Genomic DNA, 21,852 nt, shown 5'->3' on the forward strand with positions numbered 1-21,852 from the left:
ACTGTAAATCACAGTGCAGTTCTGCAGCGTTTCTGCAGCAGAAAAATCTGCTGCAGTTCTGCACCAATTCTGCACTAAATCTGCATCGTGTGCACATACCCTTAGTCTAAGACTAGTCTAGTTTTGAGTGGTTATGCGCGAAACGCGTAGACTTGTGTCCTGTTTATTTGTATGTTTTAATTTTTCCCTCTTTCTCTCTAAAGAGGCAATTTGCATATCACTTTTTATAACTATGTTGCTATTAAAATAATGCTTCGATATACTCACCTCCGTTCCTGCAGATGCTGGAATTTTCCATTTTGCTGCTATGCAAAATATTGCCCCACAATCTTCCCACACTCCGCTTTACCTTTTTACTTTTTTGTACTTAAAAAAATAAATAAATAAATGTGGGGTTAAAAAAATAAAATAAAAGTAGAAATTAAAAAAAATAAATAAAAACATTGAATAATAAAGTTGTAGCTTAATCTTTGCGTCATACATTTAGCACTAGGAGGTCAGAGTATTATACAGCTGGGCATTGCATAGAGTGGCACAATGTAACGCTGGTAGCAGGCGGCAACAGACAGTTCCCTCATTAGAAAATCCATTTTCATATAGACCCGCACCACTCAGCTGATCAGAGTGGGGTCATTCATAATAAAGGGGATGTATGTAATGAGACAACCCCTTTATAAAGGCCCTGCTGAAAATCAGTGCATTGTAGAGGTGAATAAAAAAAAAAAGTATCTAATAAATACAACCAGAAAATTGAAAAATACAATATTAGCAAACAAAAAGCATGGTTTTATTATTTTTTTTAATATTTACAATGTGTCTCCATAAGAGATCAGACCAAAATATGTACACCCACTTCCACGCCAAGCACATGTTATGATATTCAGTTCTGGAAGAGCTCTGGTTGTTCTTGAAGCACTGAAAGGATTTCCTGTCCACAACATAAATCAATAATCAAATCCAAGTGCACGAGTGTAATAGCGCTGCCGTGAAATGCATCGGAGTTGTACAATGTAGTAAGTGACAATGTCTAGTAGTCCAATGTTCAGTGTCTGTGTATTCAAACAGCACGTAAAAGCCCTCCAGGCCAAACGCTATCCATCCCCGGAGTACAATATCGGCAAGCAGAAACCAGTCCTGAGGGAGTCAGAGGTTCGGATTCATAAAATCATTCCTGATGTTCGTGTTCTTGCCCCGGTATAAGCCAACGAATCCGATCAGTTTGCATAGTGGCATATACAATAAAGGACGTCACATAGACTATAGAGAAAACAAGGAGCCAGTCTATTCCCGCCTGAGGAGTGCTGGGTAACGGACCTTCAATGTCAGCCTCTGTGACAAAAACATCCGGCAGTGCTTCAATTCCTGGAAGAAATATTCAGATTGTTACACGCTAAAACAAAAGGAAATGGAAATAAAACCAGTAAACTGTAATGTGCTGGTTGATAACATCAGTGATGACTAGACTTGATATCTGTATAAATACCACTATTTGTACTTTATGTAACACACAAGGAATTATGGTCACCTGCAGCAATGGGATAAAGTAGTATTGTGACTGTTCCCCTGACGAAGCTTGTATGCGAAACACAATGGTTGCCCATTCTATCACCTGGTGATATACACTGCTGTGATGTCTTTACCTTTGTATACATACATCTCTGTATCCGTAGCACTATGCATTGACCCGTTTATGTATATAATGCATCATTGTTTCTATTTAATACTTTGCTTTACGAGTCCAGGTAGCCACCTTCTTTCCTAGATGTTCTATTCCTATGCAATAATAGAGCGGATTTTCAAGTTTAATACAATATTGTATCAATATTATTTGCCTTGCACTATTCTTTATGATTGTGTGCAATGTGACTGTGTGCATCTGCATATTGAAAAGAAAATAACAGGAGAGGAGGCGTCTGACATCTTAGCAGATGAGGGAGGATGTGGGGACAAGAGCACCTTATATCTATGAAAACAATCACTTTCATAAGCTAAAAAAATAAGAAAGTTACAACTGTTTGACCAATACAGGCAAAATAAAAACAAATTAATGCTCATTAAATCTCAGATTGCATCTGGGGAAATGGTTACTATGTAGATGGTAATTGGATTTGGTGGTACACTGAGGGTCTTGTCATAGTGGGGTCTCTCGTTGTCGGCTCTATGGCCGTGTGAATGGTGGCACAGCAGTACTGTCAGCCTATGATCGCCATGTACCTGACTGGTTGAATATAAAAGACTTGAAGGAATCCAGGATCCTTTCACTGTGGTTAAACCGGGCCATTGGTTTCGCACCTTGGAAGAGAAGAATGTTAGGGACAGCCACCGTACCAAATCTGGTGGACAGGCTAGGAGAGAAACAGTCGTTACGTTAGAAGTGAGACAGAAGGATATCAAAAAAATTAGTTACAGCCTGAAATACATAGTGACAACATAATAAAATAATGCATATGATTATATGAGAGCATATTTATACGTGGCAGGTTTGTGAAAGGAAATCGGTTCCATTCATTTAAATGGGGCTTTTTCAGTGGCCAACAAATGGATTTCTCTAAACCCCATTCTGGAGCAAAAAAACAAAACTGTAAAACTGATCTGCTGAGCATGGAATAACACTAATGGCCCCATACACAATAGAGACAGTGGTCCTAATCCATCAGTTTAGGAACACCCACCCACCTAATGTGTATGGGGCCTCCCAATTCAGCCCATGTGATGTCGAAGAGAAAGATCTGGCATGGTGAATTTCAGAGGCGGATGTTCTCCTTCCAACCATCTGAGGTCTCCGACAGCAGGTTACTCCACATTTCTATTAAGAACACATTGAACCAAGAGTGTATGTGGGGGGCTGGCACAGGAGAGATTACGGTCAGTGAACACCTACTGTACAACATACAGCTATGAAAACCTGTCATTAAACCGACCATGTCTCAGGGTTTTTCCAATACAAAAGTACGGCCACCACCTTTAATGCCTCTCGTACAGAATAATAGTATGCTGTATACGAGTCCCCAACACCCTCTGCATAGCACAAAAAGATCCTATTATCTGCTTATATGGTGGGGTCTGACGGGCAGTACTGGTCTTGCTTCAGTCCTCCTGCTTGCTTCATTTGGATGATGCATCCTACGTCATCCACACAGTGTCCCCCAATCGCGCTCCTGCTAAGAGTAGGGCACAGTACAGTTTTGCGCATGCGCCGGGAGACACCAAATCGCGCTTATGACCCAGAAGTAAAGTCGGCGCATGCACATTACACTACTTTGCTCTGTCTTTATCAGAGCAGACCAAAAGTACCTTAAAGGTGGAGGACGTACTTTATATTGGGAAAACCTGGTGACAGAGTCCCTTTAATACGCTGAAGCACCAGTAACCCTTTCAGTGCCTGGCATGTAACTGTCTCCTAGAAAAGCCAGAAGGCTCTCATTTGTTTGTTGGAGAGTTGCCAAGGAACTTTAGTTAATAGCAGCCCCCGTTTTACATTCATGCCATAGCCATTTAACCCATTAAAGGAAAATGCTTGTAAATGTATTACCATGTAACTGCATGGAACCAAGTTATATGGAGAGAGAACTTTCGCTCCCCAGCCCTGAACCACAGATTACTATGTGGTTGTGTCACTTTTTACCACTGCGCTCTGGTGAAATGTAAGGTTTCCTTTCTCTTTTAGCATTCCTACAAGTGGGTAATTTGGTACTATGTCGTAAAGAACCAAAGCACCTAAATTCATGAACTTCCTGACCTAAATAAAAAGTGGAAAAAGGTGATCAAACGCAATTCACGATGAATAAAGCCACGTGTAGCTGTAAGTCTTCTATTAGAAGTACAGACATAAGCCATACCTGCTGTGCTGGGAAGCATCCAGTGCCAAAAACTGCAGCGTTGGGAAGGCTCTAGGTAAGGCATTGAAATGAGGCGCGAGGGCAGCCGAAAACTGACACCAAGGGGTAAAGAACAAAACCATGGAACATTCACTGCTGTTTGGATTTAGAAAATCCATAAGGTCCTAAAGAATGATAAAAAAAAATAACTAGAGGATAGAAAATGATACCAACAACCTAAACCGGTGGTTACATTGTGTAATGAAAAGTTTGGCAAATTTCTAGCCTACTTTGCTCTTCCATTCCTCCCAATTTTCGTAATGTTCCTTGGTTGTCAAGTTATATGATCATTCTTGTGTGGAAATGTATACAGAGCTAGGGATGCTCATCTGTGAGGATTTTACCAATCTTGTGTCGGGCACCTCCTCGGGTGTTCGAAGAAGAGTGGCTGAACACCCAATGTTTAGCTTAGCCAGGCCCTTTCACACGCAGGTCTGATGATGTGCTCACCGGATCCGGTGTTATCCACAGTATATAGAGGTGTTACCTTTCATAGTAATCCTGTCTGTAATGATAATATAGGCACTGCTCCTAATAGCCAGTTTCCTACTCAACACTGATGAGGGGCAAATACCCCGAAACAGCTGTTGTGGATGGATACCATGTTTTGGCATAGGTGGTTTTCCTTTTTGGATGTTGCCCTTCCCGTGGTTGTTCCTTCCCGGTGAAAGACCTGGCTATTTATTGCTTGCGTTAAGAAACACGTGATGGTGTCTCCGCAGCTTTTCTACATGCAATGATAATGAGACCGCTGAAAAGTCATCAACAGTGCAGAACAGGAAGTGTGAGTCTAATTTTAAGCTTAGGTGACCTGTGAGAAAATTACAAGATTTCTGATTTTACCTTAATACAAATTGTTTTATAGAAAATTAAAAAAAAGATATTTAAAGTGGACCTGAGAGCTGATACATGCTGCCCGATCTCAGCAAGGTATGCTTGACTCAAACACTGTGGCAGATGGAGACCTTTCTCTTGGGCAAAAGCCTCATTTTCCAAATCTGACCAGTGTCACTTAATCACATAATAACTCTGGAAAGCTTTAACATATACCACTGATTCTGAGGCGGCTTTTTCATATGTTGTACTTAATGTTAGTGGTAAATTTTGGTCTATATGATTTGCATTCTTCTATGAAAATATCAAAAACCTTACAGAAAAAAAATTTAAATTTCGCAATTTTCAAATTTTTATGCCCTTAAACCAGAGAGTTATGTCACGCAAAATAATTAATAAATAACCTTTCTCACGTCTACTTTTCATCTGCATAATTTTTTAAACAATTTTTTGGGCTTAGAAAGTTAGAAGGCTTCAAAGTTGATTAGCAATTTCTCATGTTTCCAATAATATAAAAAAAAAAAAAAAAAAGGTTTTGTAAGGCACCACGTGACATTTCAAATGACTGAGGGGCCACAGAAATGTCAACATTCTACTAATTGCACCCCTCAAAGTGATCCAAACCACATTCAAGTTAATAAACTATTCAGGTTCTTCACAAGAATTCAAGGAATGTGGAAGGAAAAAAAAATAAAAATTTTATTTTCACAAAAATGTTACATTGGCCTCAATTTTTTTAAATTTATTTTCAAAAGGGAAACAGGAGAAAATGGACCCGAAAATGTGTTCACTTTCTCCAGGATACATTGATACCCCATATGTGGGGGAAACTACTGTTTGGGTGCTCGGCAGGGCTTAAAAGGCAACGAGCACAGTTTGACTTTTTGAACGCAAAATTGGCTGTGCACCATTTGTATTTAGAGTCTAAACAGTAGAAACCCACCACAAGTGACCCCATTTTGGAAATTAGATCGCTCAAGGAATTCATCTACTTGTGTTGTGAAAACCTTAAGCCCCAATGAGCTTAACGGAAATTTATAATTTGAGCCGTGAAAATAAAAGATCAAATTTTCTCACACAAAAATGTTGCTTTAGCCCCAAAATGTTTCATTTTTACAAGGGTAAAAGGAGATAATGGTCCATACAATTTATTGTGCAATTCGCCCTGAGTACACAGATACCCCATATGTGATGGAAAACTACTGTTTGGGTGCACAGCAGGGCTCTGAAGGGAAGGAGCGCTATTTGACATTTAGAGTTTAAAATTGTCTGGAATAGATAGCAGACGCAATATCATGTTTGCAGAGCAGCTGATGTGTCGTGCTGTCATGGGGGAAAGGAAAAGATAATATTAATCAGCGCAGTCTGTAAATGGTGCGAAGTAAAGTCATCTATTTGTGCCTGCCCCATGACATAATCCGTTTAACTTTGTGCCAAAATCAAGATTAAATAAATAAAACCCAAGAAGAAATCTTTGGTTAAAGATTACTTCATAACCCAATGAAAAAAAAACGAAAAAAAAAACAATCTTTTAGCTACAGCCATGGCACTTTGAGTTTTACCTCCCCTATCATGGTTTATACTGGTCACCTGTTTGCTACAGACTTTCACCACAAGCATCTCAGAACCACGCCAGATAAATAATATACCTCATAAACCATGTCTCCAGATCAAGTCCTCATATGATAACGATCAATTCTGTATCATACCTGAGAAATATTAAGGATTTGTAAAGTAAAGTTCTCCATATTAGTGATGTCGCGGTCCTCACAGTTGACTTTTAGAGGTTTGCTGCTATCTGTAGTGTTTGAGTCAGAATCTGCAGTACTGGCGTCCATATTTTGGGTTTGTTCCTGAGACTGGTCATCCGAATTGCTAAGTGAACCATCACTGAAGCCACATTCTTCACCACCCGTCTCCGTGTCACACACAGAACCTTCTCCGGCTCTGTCCTTCATAACCCTAGGCAGCATGGAAAGTAGCACGACAGGGTCTGTCTGGACGTCTAAACTCTGCATGGCATCAGCAATCTCAGCCGTCTTGTACTGAACAGCTCCTGTACTGCGGCCTTCATCATACCCCACTGTTATAGGTACATGGCTTGTGCTCTGAAGGTTTTCTTCCTGATGATCTTCTCGATGCAGGTCTTCACCTTGATTACCTGTTGGAAATAAATGTACAATGAAGCCATACTTCTAATGATAATCACTAATCTTTCCAGAGAAATTAGTAACACCTGTGCCTTCTATTAGCCTTCTTAAACTACATATCTTACATACCGTATATACACGAGTATTAGCCGACCCGAGTATAGGCTGAGGAACCTACTTTTGCCACGGAAAACTGGGCAAGGCTAGTTTCACACTAGCGTCGGACTCAGCCCGTCGCAGTGCATCGGACCAAGGTTCCGACGCTAGCAGTGAAACGGAGGCACAACGGAGGCAGCGGATGCATTTTTCCTGCGCATCCGCTGCCTCATTGTAAGGTGCGGGGAGGTGGGGGCAGAGTTCCAGCTGTGCATGCGCGGTCGGAAAAAGCGGTCCATCAGCAGCAAAAAACGTTACATGTAACGTTTTTTGCTCCCGGCAGTCCGCCACAACACGGCGCAACCGTCACACGACGGTTACGTGTGTCAATGCGTCGCAAATGTTAATCTATGGGGCAAAAACGCATCCTGCAAACAACTTTGCAGGATGCGTTTTTTCCCCTAAACGACGCATTGCGACATATTGCAAAAAACGCCAGTGTGAAAGTAGCCTAAGCTTATTGACTCTCCCAGTCCCATCGCCGTATGGATGGCTCTCCCTCCCATCGCCGTATGCATGGCTCTCCCACTCCCATCGTCTTCGTATGTATCGCTCTCCCGGTCCCATCGCCGTATGCATGGCTCCTCCCGATCCTGTCCCATTGCTGTATGCATGGCTCACCCCCTTCCCATCATACTCACCCTCCTCGTGCTGTCGCTACATCTCCATTATCCGACGCGGAAGCTCTCCCTGTGCTGAGCGGTCACGTGGTACCACTCATTAAGGTAATGAACATGCGCTCCACGCCTATGGGAGTGGAGATGCTTTCATATTCATTACCTTAATGAGTGGTACCATATGACGGCTCAGCACAGGGAGAGCTGTCAGCGGAGACCATCAGAGATACAACAACGGCGCGAGGAGTTCGAGTATGATGTCTTCACAGCCACCAACTCCTGCCGCTGCTCCCCCTCCCCTGCTGGCGTCATGGACAATGACTTGTGTATAAGCCGATGGGGGCATTTTCAGCACCAAAAAATAGTGATATGCAAATGATAAAACATTTTTAAAACTTCTCAACTTATTCAATAACTAGTTGGAGTGCCATGAGCAGAAATCCCTGCACTTACACCTTGTCTGCTATTAATGAGGTTATTAATGGCTTTCTGAGGAATGTTTTAGGCTATGTGCCCACGTTGCAGAAATGCTGCGGAAATGTCTGTGTGGCGCTGTTTCTAGGGGCCCGCTCTGTGTGGCGCTGTTTCTAGGGGCCCGCTCTGTGTGGCACTACTTACGAGGGCCCGCTCCGTGCAGCGCTGCTTACGGGAGCCTGCTCTGTGTGGCGGTTTCTATGGGCCCGCTCTGAGAGGCAATCCTGACAGGGGCCCCGCTGTGTGGCACTGCTGATGGGGGCCCGTTCTGTGTGGCACTGTTTCTAGGGGCCCACTCTGTGTGGCACTGCTTACGGGGGCCCTCTGTGTGGCACGGTTTCTAGGGGTCCGCTCTGTGTGGCGCTGTTTCTATGGGCCCGCTCTGAGTGGCGCTCCTGACGGGGGCCCCGCTGTGTGGCACTGCTGACAGGGGCCCGCTCTGTGTGGCACTGTTTCTAGGGGCCCGCTCTGTGTGACACTGATACGGGGGCCCCGCTGTGTGGCACTGCTCATGGGGGCCCTGCTGTGTGGCACTGCTGACGGGGACCCCACTGTGTGGCACTGTTTCTAGGGGCCCACTCTGTGTGGCACTGCTTACGGGGGCCCCATTGTGAGGCACTGCTGACTTACGCGGGCCCGCTCTGTGTGGCACCGCTTACGGGGGCCTGCTCTTGTGTGGCGCTGTTTCTAGGGGCCTGCTCTGTGGCACTTCTTACGGGGGCCCGCTCTGTGTGGCACTGCTTATGGGGGCCCTGCTGTGTGGCACTGCTTACGGGGGCCCGCTCTGTGTGGCACTGCTTACAGGGGCCCGCTCTTGTGTAGCGCTGTTTCTAGGGGCCCGCTCTGTGGCACTGCTTACGGGGGCCCCGCTGTGTGGCACTGCTTACGGGGGCTCGCTCTGTGTGGCACTGCTTACAGGGGCCCGCTCTTGTGTAGCGCTGTTTCTAGGGGCCCGCTCTGTGGCACTGCTTACGGGGGCCCCGCTGTGTGGCACTGCTTACGGGGGCCCGCTCTGTGTGGCACTGCTTACAGGGGCCCGCTCTTGTGTAGCGCTGTTTCTAGGGGCCCGCTCTGTGGCACTGCTTACGGGGGCCCTGCTGTGTGGCACTGCTTACGGGGGCCCGCTCTGTGTGGCACTGCTTACAGGGGCCCGCTCTTGTGTAGCGCTGTTTCTAGGGGCCCGCTCTGTGGCACTGCTTACGGGGGCCCCGCTGTGTGGCACTGCTTACGGGGGCTCGCTCTGTGTGGCACTGCTTACAGGGGCCCGCTCTTGTGTAGCGCTGTTTCTAGGGGCCCGCTCTGTGGCACTGCTTACGGGGGCCCCGCTGTGTGGCACTGCTTACGGGGGCCCGCTCTGTGTGGCACTGCTTACAGGGGCCCGCTCTTGTGTAGCGCTGTTTCTAGGGGCCCGCTCTGTGGCACTGCTTACGGGGGCCCTGCTGTGTGGCACTGCTTACGGGGGCCCGCTCTGTGTGGCACTGCTTACAGGGGCCCGCTCTTGTGTAGCGCTGTTTCTAGGGGCCCGCTCTGTGGCACTGCTTACGGGGGCCCCGCTGTGTGGCACTGCTTACAGGGGCCCGCTCTGTGTGGCACTGCTTACAGGGGCCCGCTCTTGTGTAGCGCTGTTTCTAGGGGCCCGCTCTGTGGTACTGCTTACGGGGGCCCCGCTGTGTGGCACTGCTTACAGGGGCCCGCTCTGTGTGGCACTGCTTACAGGGGCCCGCTCTTGTGTAGCGCTGTTTCTAGGGGCCCGCTCTGTGGCACTGCTTACGGGGGCCCCGCTGTGTGGCACTGCTTACGGGGGCCCGCTCTTGTGTAGCGCTGTTTCTAGGGGCCCGCTCTGTGGCACTGCTTACGGGGGCCCTGCTGTGTGGCACTGCTTACGGGGGCCCCGCTGTGTGGCGCTTCTTACGGGGGCCCTGCTGTGTGGCACTGCTTACGGGGGCCCCGCTGTGTGGCGCTTCTTACGGGGGCCCTGCTGTGTGGCACTGCTTACGGGGGCCCCGCTGTGTGGCGCTTCTTACGGGGGCCCTGCTGTGTGGCACTGCTTACGGGGGCCCTGCTGTGTGGCGCCGTTTCTAGGGGCCCGCTCTGTGGCACTGCTTACGGGGGCCCCGCTGTGTGGCGCTTCTTACGGGGGCCCTGCTGTGTGGCACTGCTGACAGTGCAGTTTATGGAGGCATCTGGATGTAACTATGACAGTGTGGTCAGTCTGAGGCCACAATTTATGTGCACCTGGTTGCTCCTTACAACAAGACTACAACTATCTACAGAGCAGCCTGGGCCACTATATGTATAGACAGGCCATGACAGCTGCAATGTTTCCAGCTGATGCTCTCACCTCTAGCGCCACACGCCAGCCACAGGAAGTACACGCCACATATTATCACGACACGCACTGGGAGCCCCATACTATCCCGACTACTTCATCTACATGCAGACATGTATGCGTTCCAGGCAGACTCCTAGAACATTTCCGGGTTCCGTACATGACACGTTTCCGCTGGAAGCACTGAGGTGTCCTGACAATAGGCAAAAGCCGACAATTTGTAGGAGTCTCTGCATAAAGAGCCGAAGAATCTACGGTAAAATGGCCGCTGGGTGACCACGCGAGCCAATACCTAGCGCGACCACATGAGGGCGCCTGGAGCCTGTGTGATGTGTAAGGCTCGCTGTACATGGCTGCAGTACGTCCTGTACTAGGCTGCGGCTTATAGACAAAACCTGTGTGCAGCTCATAACATCGCTAATATCCAAGATCAATGTATCAAGAGCACAGACAGGACGGTGTCTGATGAGCTGCGTGGGGAATTCCCGACCTGACAGGAAATGATAACGTCTGCAGCACACAGCCAGTCCTAGGTGCAGCTCCTTTACCCCCCTAATGTCACCCACACAGAAATAGGGCCCATACATATGGAAGCACCTTACCTGCACACAGTACAAGGTCCCTTTCATTTCCCCACTGGACAGTCCCACCACACACATTTATAATCCCCCACCCACGGCATAATGCCCCACAGCCCAATCCACCACCCACGGCATAATGCCCCACAATCCAATCCTCCACCCACGGCATAATGCCCCACAGCCCAATCCACCACCCACGGCATAATGCCCCACAGCCCAATCCACCACCCACGGCATAATGACCCACAGTCCAATCCTCCACCCACGGCATAATGACCCAGTCCAATCCTCCACCCACGGCATAATGACCCACAGTCCAATCCTCCACCCACGGCATAATGCCCCACAATCCAATCCTCCACCCACGGCATAATGACCCACAGTCCAATCCTCCACCCACGGCATAATGACCCACAGTCCAATCCTCCACCCACGGCATAATGACCCACAGTCCAATCCTCCACCCACGGCATAATGCCCCACAATCCAATCCTCCACCCACGGCATAATGCCCCACAGCCCAATCCACCACCCACGGCATAATGACCCACAGTCCAATCCTCCACCCACGGCATAATGACCCACAGTCCAATCCTCCACCCACGGCATAATGCCCCACAGCCCAATCCTCCACCCACGGCATAATGCCCCACAGCCCAATCCTCCTTCCATGGCATAATGACCCCACAGTCCAATCCTCCACCCACGGCATAATGCCCCACAGTCCAATCCTCCATCCACGGCATAATGACCCCACAGTCCAATCCTCCACCCACAGCATAATGACCCACAGTCCAATCCTCCACCCACGGCATAATGCCCCACAGTCCAATCCTCCTTCCACGGCATAATGTCCCTACAGTCCAATCCATCACCCACAGCATAATGCCCCACAGTCCAATCCTCCACCCACGGCATAATGCCCCACAGTCCAATCCTCCACCCACGGCATAATGACCCCACAGTCCAATCCTCCACCCACGGCATAATGACCCCACAGCCCAATCCTCCACCCACGGCATAATACCCCACAGCCCAATCCTCCACCCACGGCATAATACCCCACAGTCCAATCCACCACCCACGGCATAATGCCCCACAGTCCAATCCTCCACCCACGGCATAATGTCCCTACAGTCCATCCCCCACACACAGTAGAATGTCCCACAGTCCAGTCCTCCATCCACGGCATAATGCCCCACAGTCCAATCCTCCACCCACGGCATAATGCCCCACAGTCCAATCCTCCACCCACGGCATAATGCTCCACAGTCCAATCCTCCACCCACGGCATAATGCCCCACAGTCCAATTCTCCACCCACGGCATAATGCCCCACAGTCCAATTCTCCACCCACGGCATAATGCCCCACAGTCCAATCCTCCATCCACGGCGTAATGACCCACAGTCCAATCCTCCATCCACGGCGTAATGACCCACAGTCCAATCCTCCACCCACGGCGTAATGCCCCACAGTCCAATCCTCCACCCACGGCATAATGACCCACAGTCCAATCCTCCACCCACGGCATAATGCCCCACAGTCCAATCCTCCACCCACGGCATAATGCCCCACAGTCCAATCCTCCATCCACGGCATAATGACCCCACAGTCCAATCCTCCACCCACGGCATAATGACCCACAGTCCAATCCTCCACCCACAGCATAATGACCCACAGTCCAATCCTCCACCCACGGCATAATGCCCCACAGTCCAATCCTCCACCCACGGCATAATGCCCCACAGTCCAATCCTCCATCCACGGCATAATGACCCACAGTCCAATCCTCCACCCACAGCATAATGACCCACAGTCCAATCCTCCACCCACGGCATAATGCCCCACAGTCCAATCCTCCATCCACGGCATAATGACCCACAGTCCAATCCTCCACCCACTAGTTGGGAGGTGCAGAGTACACACAGCGGCTTAAAGGCACAATACTCCCACCAGTTGGGAGGTGCAGAGTACACACAGCAGTTTAAAAGGCACAGTACTCCTACAGTCAGGGGGTGCAGAGTACACACAGTGGCTTAAAGGCACAGTACTCCCACCAGGTGGGAGGTTCAGAGTGCACACTGTGGCTTAAAAGGCACAGTACTCCCACAGTCAGGGGGTGCAGAGTACACACTGTGGCTTGAAAGGCACAGTACTCCCACAGGCAGGGGGTTCAGAGTACACACTGTGGCTTAAAAGGCACATTACTCCCACAGGCAGGGGTGCAGAGTACACACTGTGGCTTAAAAGGTACAGTACTCCCACAGGCAGGGGGTGCAGAGTACACACAGCGGCTTAAAGGCACAGTGCTCCCACCAGTTGGGAGGGGCAGAGTATACACTGTGGCTTAAAAGGCACTGTACTCCCACAGGCGGTAGGGGGAAGAGTACACACAGCGGGCTTAAAGGCACAGTACTGCCACCAGTTGGGAGGTGCAGAGTACACACTATGGCTTAAAGGCACAGTACTCCCACAGGTGGGGATTTTACAGAGTACACACAGCGTCTTTTAGCACAGATCTCCTACATATATGGATTAAAGAGTAAACACAGTGTATGTTGGTACAGTACTGCAATGTTCAAAGTAGAAATAGATTGTACTCACCCTCTAGATAAAAGTTTCCTTTATTTAATCATGAAGCAACGGTTTTGGCGGGAGGATAGTGGAGGACTTCTGGAAACAGTGGCCGTTTCAAGCTAACTGTGCTTCAACGGGTTCTGTGCTTGGGGGAAGTGATGTGGAATACATTTAAATGGAAAGGAACACCCAGTGAGAGATGTCATTACTTTCCAAAAGGATCCCACCTCCCAACATGTAACAAACTGTGAACATAAAACATAATTGAAAACATTTACAGTAAAAGAACGGCCCATGCCGCATCCTTATCTATAGAAACGCTGTCAGATCAAACTTCTTATTTATTCGACTAGAACTGAGCACTCACAGGATCCCTCTGGATTTCCTCTGCAGTAGCAGTGTATGGAGAGCGCCACCTTGTGCTGGCAGCTGAAACCTTTCTAGACCCGCAAAGGTTAACAACTCCAGATCACTTGGGTGGGACACCTGCATGTGTTCAATGAGTCTTCTGGAGCCCTTGCCTGTGACAATAGATCTAAACCAGGGGTGTCAAACTGCATTCCTCGAGGGCCGCAAACCATGCGTGTTTTCAAGATTTCCTTAGCTTTGCACAAGGTGCTGTAATCATTATGTGTGTAGGTGATTAAATTATCACCTGTGCAGTACAAGAAAATCCTGAAAACATGACCTGTTTGCGGCCCTTGAGGAATGCAGTTTGACACCTCTGATCTAAAATGTTCCCGAAAGCAGATGAATAGGGGACGAATCGTTTTGCCGATATAGAAATGGCCACACGGACTGAAGATTATATAGACCACATGGCAAGTTCTACCAGAGATGAAACCGTGTACTTGGTGAGTAATTGGGCCTATTTGTAATATCTTATTTGTCAGATGGATACAGCAAAAGGAACAACAGCCACATTATTATTATTGTTTCCTTTCGGTCTAAAACGGTCTAACCAATTTGTGTGTTCCGATTTCAGGCGGTTCTGCACTGACATATCCTTGAGGTTAAAAGACCAGTAAGGAACAGGGAAAGGAGAGTCAGCTCACCACTGGTTGCAGCAAAGTCCAGCTGTGACACGCACGGAGTAGCCCAGGATCCAGTTGAAGCAGTGTACGAAGAAAAAAATCCAACGTGTTGGCAGGTAAGTGAATAAAAAGTCCAGTTTATTGAAAAATCAAATGAATAAAATCATGTTGCTATGCGGCTCTGACCAGTGTGAACACAACCAATACAGATAGACATGGATTCATACATAGTTACAAATCACAAATATACAAAAATAAAAAAAGATTCCATAACAAATGCTAAAATTAATACTATTGCAAGATGAGATCATGTCGTACATTTAATCCAGATGGGTATCTCATGTCCAAAACAGATATCCAACATCACTCCCGATTGAGAACTTTCCTCCTAACGTTGCCACCCCTTACAGAATTATAAACTTGCACTGTGGCTTTAAATCTGAAGGATGTTGTATCCCCACCGTGTACTTGTGAAAAATGTCTTGACGCCGCCGACATATTCAAAGCGGTTGCACTGGCCGCATCCGAAAGATGTCTACGAATGCGTCTTTTTAGTTTGCCAGTCATACAGCCCACATATTGGGTATTTCCCAGCATGCAGTCCACAAGGTAAATGACACCTTTGCTGTTACAATTCATGGAAGCTGTTGGTATTATATATAGCCGATGAGGGGAATGTTTTGGATTTATGCACATACTGACGCGATAGGCATTTAGTGTTACTGCATTTGATAACCCCTTTTAATGTGAGCCATGTATCACAAATCTGATGTTCATTGTGACCAGGGTGGACATATCACATGTGCAGTCGGTGCAGCTGCATCGGGGCCCAGAGGTGGAGGGGAGCCCCTACAGGGCAGCTAACACTGAGGGCAATCTGGCCTGTTTCTCCTACCCTGAGGCTCCGGGGGGCCCCTGGCCAGATTACCCTCATGTGTGGCAGGCAGGGAGCGATCCCTACAGCTCCGCTGCCTACAGGAGAAAATGGCAGCAGAGCGGAGCTGCAGAGATCTGTCCTCCGCTTCCTGTCTGAGACAGTCATGCGGCTGGAAGATGTCTGCATTCAGAGCACATCGGTGACAGATAGAAAGCTGCCGGCGATGATAATGCTGCGAGGGGAACGTGCAAAGAGGTGAGTGGTGGAGATGGTGTGTGTGTGTCTTTGGGAATGTGTGGAGAGGTGAGTGGTGGTGCGTGTATATGGAGGTGGTGAAGAGGGCAATGATGGCGGTGTTGGGGTAGAACAATGATGGAGGTGGTGGGGGAGAGGGCAATGATGGAGGTGGAGAGGGTAATGATGGTGGTGGAGAGGGCAATGATGGAGGTGTTGGAGGCGGCAATGATGGAGGTGGTGGGGGAGATCAATGATTGGGGTGGTGGAGAGGGTAATTATGGAGGTGGGGAGAGGGCAATGATGGGGTGGTGGAGAAGAAAAATGATTGAGGTGATGGAGAGGGCAATGATGGGGTGGTGGTGAGAACAATGATTGGGGTAGTGGATAGGGCAACAATGGAGGTGGGGAAGAGGACAATGATGGGATGTGGAGGGGAGGAGGACAATGAGGGATGTGGGGGATAGGGATGGATTTACAATCAGGGGGATGAGGACTTTAAATATGGATGTAAAATGAATTGGTTGGTGGAGGAGGGCGCTAAAGGTACCTGTTAACGATATCGTTGCATTTTGTGATGTAGCAACGATATCGTTAATGAAATCGTTATGTGTGACAGCGACCAACGATCAGGCCCCTGCTGGGAGATCGTTGGTCGCTGAACAAAGTCCAGAACTTTATTTCGTCGCTGGATCTCCCGCGGACATCGCTGGATCGGCGTGTGTGACACCGATCCAGCGATGTCTTCACTGGTAACCAGGGTAAACATCGGGTAACTAAGCGCAGGGCCGCGCTTAGTAACCCGATGTTTACCCTGGTTACCATCCTAAAAGTAAAAAAACAAACACTACATACTTACCTACCGCTGTCTGTCCCCCGGCGCTGTGCTCTGCACTCCTCCTGCACTGGCTGTGAGCGTCGGTCAGCCGGAAAGCAGAGCGGTGACGTCACCGCTCTGCTTTCCGGCCGCTGTGCTCACACAGACAGTACAGGAGGAGTGCAGAGAAGCAGAGCGCCGGGGACAGACAGCGTTAGGTAAGTATGTACTGTTTGTTTTTTTTACTTTTAGGATGGTAACCAGGGTAAACATCGGGTTACTAAGCGCGGCCCTGCGCTTAGTTACCCAATGTTTAACCTGGTTACCGGAATCGTTGGTCGCTGGAGAGCGGTCTGTGTGACAGCTCTCCAGCGACCAAACAGCGACGCTGCAGCGATCCGGATCGTTGTCGGTATCGCTGCAGCGTCGCTTAATGTGAAGGGGCGTTTAGTCCCTCATAGAGTCCACCTCCATGTCACAATTCATTGTGATGCTATCGGGGACTTAGTATTTATTGGGGATTGGGAGAGGAGGGGTACGGTGCATAGGACCCTTTATTATGAATTGAAAGGTGGGAGAAGATGCTATCAGGGACTTGTAATGAATTGAGAGGTGGCAGAGGATGCTCAGTAGCTGATAGTGTCTTTTCCCACTTCCAAATTCATTACGATGCTATCTAGTACTTATAATGAATGATGGGGACACAGGACAGGGACTGAGGCTATGTGCCCAAGTTCAGGATTTGCAGGAGAAAAGTCTGCTGCATATCTTAATGTGTTGGCAGGAAGAAAGTTGCGTAAGGCCGGTTTCACACGTCAGTGGCTCCGGTACGTGAGGTGACAGTTTCCTCACGTACCGGAGCCACTGACACACGTAAACACCTAAAAATCAATGCATCTGTTCAGATGTCATTGATTTTTTGCGGACCGTGTCTCCGTGTGCCAAACACGGAGACATGTCAGTGTTCGTGGGAGCGCACGTATTACACGGACCCATTAAAGTCCGTGACATTGTCCGTGTGCACTCCGTGTGCCGTGCAGGAGACAGCGCTACATTAAGCGCTGTCCCCCCCACTGCAGCAGCGTTTGCTGTAGAGAAGATATGAATAAGTGTGTTTAAAATAAAGATCTATGTGCCCCCCACCCCACCCCGCTGTTCTGAAAATACTCACCCGGCTCGCTCCCTCGCCGGCGCTGCTTCCTCTCCTGGCCACATCTTCTCCTGTATGCGGCCACGTGGGGCCGCTCATTTACAGTAATGAATATGCGGCTCCACCTCCCATAGGGGTGGAGCCGCATATTCAAGACTGTAATTGGCGGCCCCAAGTGACCGCATACAGGAGAAGATGCGGCCAGAACAGGAAGAAGCGACAGCCAACGAGGGAGCTTGGTGAGTATTTTCAAAACAGCGGGGGGGGGGGGGGGCGGCAGGGGCACACAGGGGGTGGGAGGGCGTGGGGCACGTAGACCTTTATTTTAAACACTATTATTCATATCTTCCCTGCAGCAGCGTTTGCTGATATGAATCGCAGCTTCAGCACCAGATGCTGGTACGTGTGGTACCCAGCACGGTGCGTGTGGTACCCAGTGGGCACACGGGCGGCACACGTGTGCCACACTGATGTGCCACAAAAATCTAGGGGCACACGGACACGGATAATTCCGGTACTGATTTTTTCCGGTAACGGAATTATCTGGATGTGTGAGACTGCCCTAAAATGCATTTATTTTTTCTCGCATTTTTGCCATGCTTTTGTTATGCATTTTCTCCCATCAGTATGTGTGAAATACGCTGCAAAAATTTACATTAAGCAGATTTTAATCTGCTGCAAATCTGCAAGGAAAAAATAAGCAACGTGTACATGAGAGTTCAGGAATCTCATTCACTTTGCCTTTATTGTAAAACCTTGCCTACTTTCTGTGGGCACATAGCATTACAGGTAATTGGGGAGAGTCACAGACGGAATAATTTATATTATTGGGAGGCAGAGATTATAGTTAATGGAGGCATCAGTGCAGCTTATCACTTTATAGTTTTAATGGTGGGGTGCATTTCTGTATTCGTGGGGGAGAGACACATGTAATATATACAATGTATGTGACCTTTTTATTTTCAGGGCTGCGAAGATCATCGTGACAAGACGAGCCGTGGCTGGGAGATGTCAACATGAAGGTCTGACCAGATGGAGAAGAAACAGGAGAAAGCGGCTCTAATCAGATGAGACGTCAGCAGTTAGTGCCTTATTCTGTATCTGTTCTGTGTGTCGTGGAGTGATAATGTTTTTTGTAAAATAATTTTTTCTACATTCTCACATTTGTGTGAAATGTCCGTGGACTTCCAAGTTTTTTTTGACACAAGGACTCAGAGTTTTATAGGTCCATTCACACATACATGAAAATCACGGATCTGAGAATGAGATTTGTGAGGGTCAGAGAATGTTCTGTTGTGATCCAATTTTGAGGTCAGCATAGGACAAGCTAATTGCATCTGTAAAAGCTTGCAGTACACCGACACTGCACACGGAAATAGGAATGTAGACTGATTATGTAAAACACAGTCCTCTAGTATATAGTGTACTCATTATGTATAGCAGAGTCCCTTAGTTTATAGTGTACTCACTTATTATGTGTAGCATAGTCCCTTAGTATATATTGTCCTCACTTATGTATAGCAGAGTCCCTTAGTATGTAGTGTACTCACTTATTATGTATAGCAGAGTTCCGTAGTATATAGTGTAATCACTTATTATGTATAACACCATCATTAGTTATATAGTTTCCTCTATTATTATGTTTATGTTTATTACGTACCATCCTCTCTAGTTATATACGTGTGGTGCCGTCCCTTATTATGTAGCTTCCTCTGCTGTTTTGTACAGGGCTGCATCTTACATAGTGTATTCTTGCTATTTTGTTATTCACATCATCCTCTTTATTACATAGTCATCTCTTGTTAGATATAAAATGACTGCTGATGAAGCAGCCTGTGACCAGATTACCAGTCCATCATCTCCTCCATTAGAAAAGCTTTCCCATGCTCCATCAGCCGTGATTGCATTATGTATCTAATAAGACAGGACAGAATGTAAGAATAACAGGGCTTTATATAATCTGATATGTAAGGGACAATGTTATATATAATAAGAGAGGGCACTGTGTAATAAGGGATGGCAAAATAGATAATAAAGGAGACTATGTAAGATATATGTGTGTGTGTGGCTATATATATATCTACTATATAATTGTCTAAGGGTCACGGATATTCATTGGTCGCGGCCTCTGTCTGTCATGGAAATCCAAGTCGCTGATTGGTCGTGACAAAACAGCCATGACCAATCAGCGACGGGCACAGTCCGGAAGAAAATGGCCGCTCCTTCCTCCCCGCAGTCACTGCCCGCTCCATACTCCCCTCCAGTCAGCCCTCACACAGGGTTAATGGCAGCGCTAATGGACCGCATTATGCCGCGGTGTAACGCACTCCATTAATGCTGCTATTAACCCTGTGTGACCAACTTTTTTACTATTGAGGCTGCCTATGCAGTCTCAATAGTAAAAAGATCTAATGTTAAAAATAATAAAAAAAAATAAAAAATCATCATATACTAACATTCCGGCTCCTTTCCCGCTCCTCGCGACACTCCGGTGACCGCTCCATGCAAGCGGCAGGTTCCGGAGGCAAGGATGGTATGCGACAAGGACCCGCCATGACGTCACGGTCATGTGACTGCGACGTCATCACAGGTCCTGCGAGAAAGACCTGCCATGATGTCACGGTCATGTGACCGTGACGTCATCACAGGTCCTGTGCCCATACCAACCCTGGGACCGGAAGCTGCCACGTGCACCGCACACAGGGCCAGGACTTCAACGGAGGGTGAGTATATGTTTATTTTTTATTTTAAGTCTGTATAATACATGATTCTGTGCTGTATACTCCGTTGCTGTGCAATATACTACGTGGCTGGGCAATATACTACATGACTGGGCAATATACTACGTGGCTGGGCAATATACTACATGACTGGGCAATATACTATGTGGCTGGGCAATATACTACGTGGCTGGGCAAGATACTACGTGGCTGGGTAATATACTACGTGGCTGGGCAATATACTACGTGGCTGGGCAATATACTACGTGGCTGGGTAATATACTACGTGGCTGGGCAATATACTACGTGGCTGGGCAATATACTACGTGGCTGGTCAATATACTACGTGGCTGGGCAATATACTACGTAGCTGGGCAATATACTACGTGGCTGGGCAATATACTACGTGGCTGGGCAATATACTACGTGGCTGGGCAATATATTACGTGGACATGCATATTCTAGAATACCCGATGCGTTAGAATCTGGCCACCATCTAGTGTATATATATATATATATATATATATATATATGGCTTTGTCACCATAAAAGGAGGGGGGGCCCAGACACATTTCTTGCACAGGGGCCCCAAGCTGTCAGTGTCTGCCCCCAATTGTGACTATACAAACTCGGTGACAATATGGAGCATAATGTTGGGGCTTTCCTACAACATATCTAATGTCCATATTTTTCAGAATATCATGTAATTTGACATCCTGGTTAAGAATAGGGATATATTTTTTGATCTGTACTAGGGTTGAGCGACTTTTACTTTTATAGGATCGGGTCAAGTTTCACGAAACCCGACTTTTTCAAAAGTCGGGTCGAGTGAAATCGGCCGATCCTATAAAAAATTTGGGGTCGGGGTCGGCCGAAACTCGAAACCCAATGCAGTGCATTGGGTTTCCAATGGTTCCCAGGGTCTGAAGGAGAGGAAACTCTCCTTCAGGCCCTGGGATCCATATTTAAGTGTAAAATAAAGAATTAAAATAAAAAATATTGCTATACTCACCCTCGGACGCGCCCTGTTACTAACCGGGAACCTTCCTTCCTTCGAATCAGCGCTTGCAGGACCTTGCGGTGGCATTGCGGCTTGTGATTGGTCGCGCGACCGCCCATGTGACCGCTCGTGCGACCAATCACAAGCTGCGACGTCACCGCAAGGTCCTGCAAGCACTGATTCTTAGGAAGGAAGGCTGCCGGAAAGAAGCAGGGCGCGTCCGAGGGTGAGTATATTCCTATTAGGCCGGGGACACACACAACGTCTAAAAAATCGGTCCGTTTTTGACGGACGAGAATCACACGAATTTTTACAAAACAGTGATCCGAGTGCAGTGCGAGGATGCGATTTTCTCGCATCAAATGAGCCGTTTGACATCCGTGTGACATCCGTATGGCATCCGTATGGCGAGAATTTCTCGCA

At 47.7% G+C, this 21,852-nt stretch overlaps 1 protein-coding gene across 1 annotated transcript; it reads right to left on the minus strand.

Annotated features, from left to right (window-relative positions):
• Window positions 1-765: 765 nt before the first annotated feature.
• Window positions 766-10,599, minus strand: TXNDC15 (thioredoxin domain containing 15). Its single transcript, XM_069763809.1, has 5 exons — window positions 10,451-10,599; window positions 6,422-6,873; window positions 3,840-4,003; window positions 2,215-2,345; window positions 766-1,362 (listed from the first exon to the last, which is right to left on the minus strand). Exons 1-5 carry the CDS (start codon window positions 10,518-10,520, stop codon window positions 1,166-1,168), a joined length of 1,014 nt encoding a protein of 337 aa, XP_069619910.1. The 5' UTR covers window positions 10,521-10,599; the 3' UTR covers window positions 766-1,165.
• Window positions 10,600-21,852: the final 11,253 nt, after the last annotated feature.

Source organism: Ranitomeya imitator, chromosome 4 (assembly GCF_032444005.1).
Source record: "Ranitomeya imitator isolate aRanImi1 chromosome 4, aRanImi1.pri, whole genome shotgun sequence".
In the NCBI taxonomy this organism is placed as follows: Eukaryota; Metazoa; Chordata; class Amphibia; order Anura; family Dendrobatidae; genus Ranitomeya; species Ranitomeya imitator.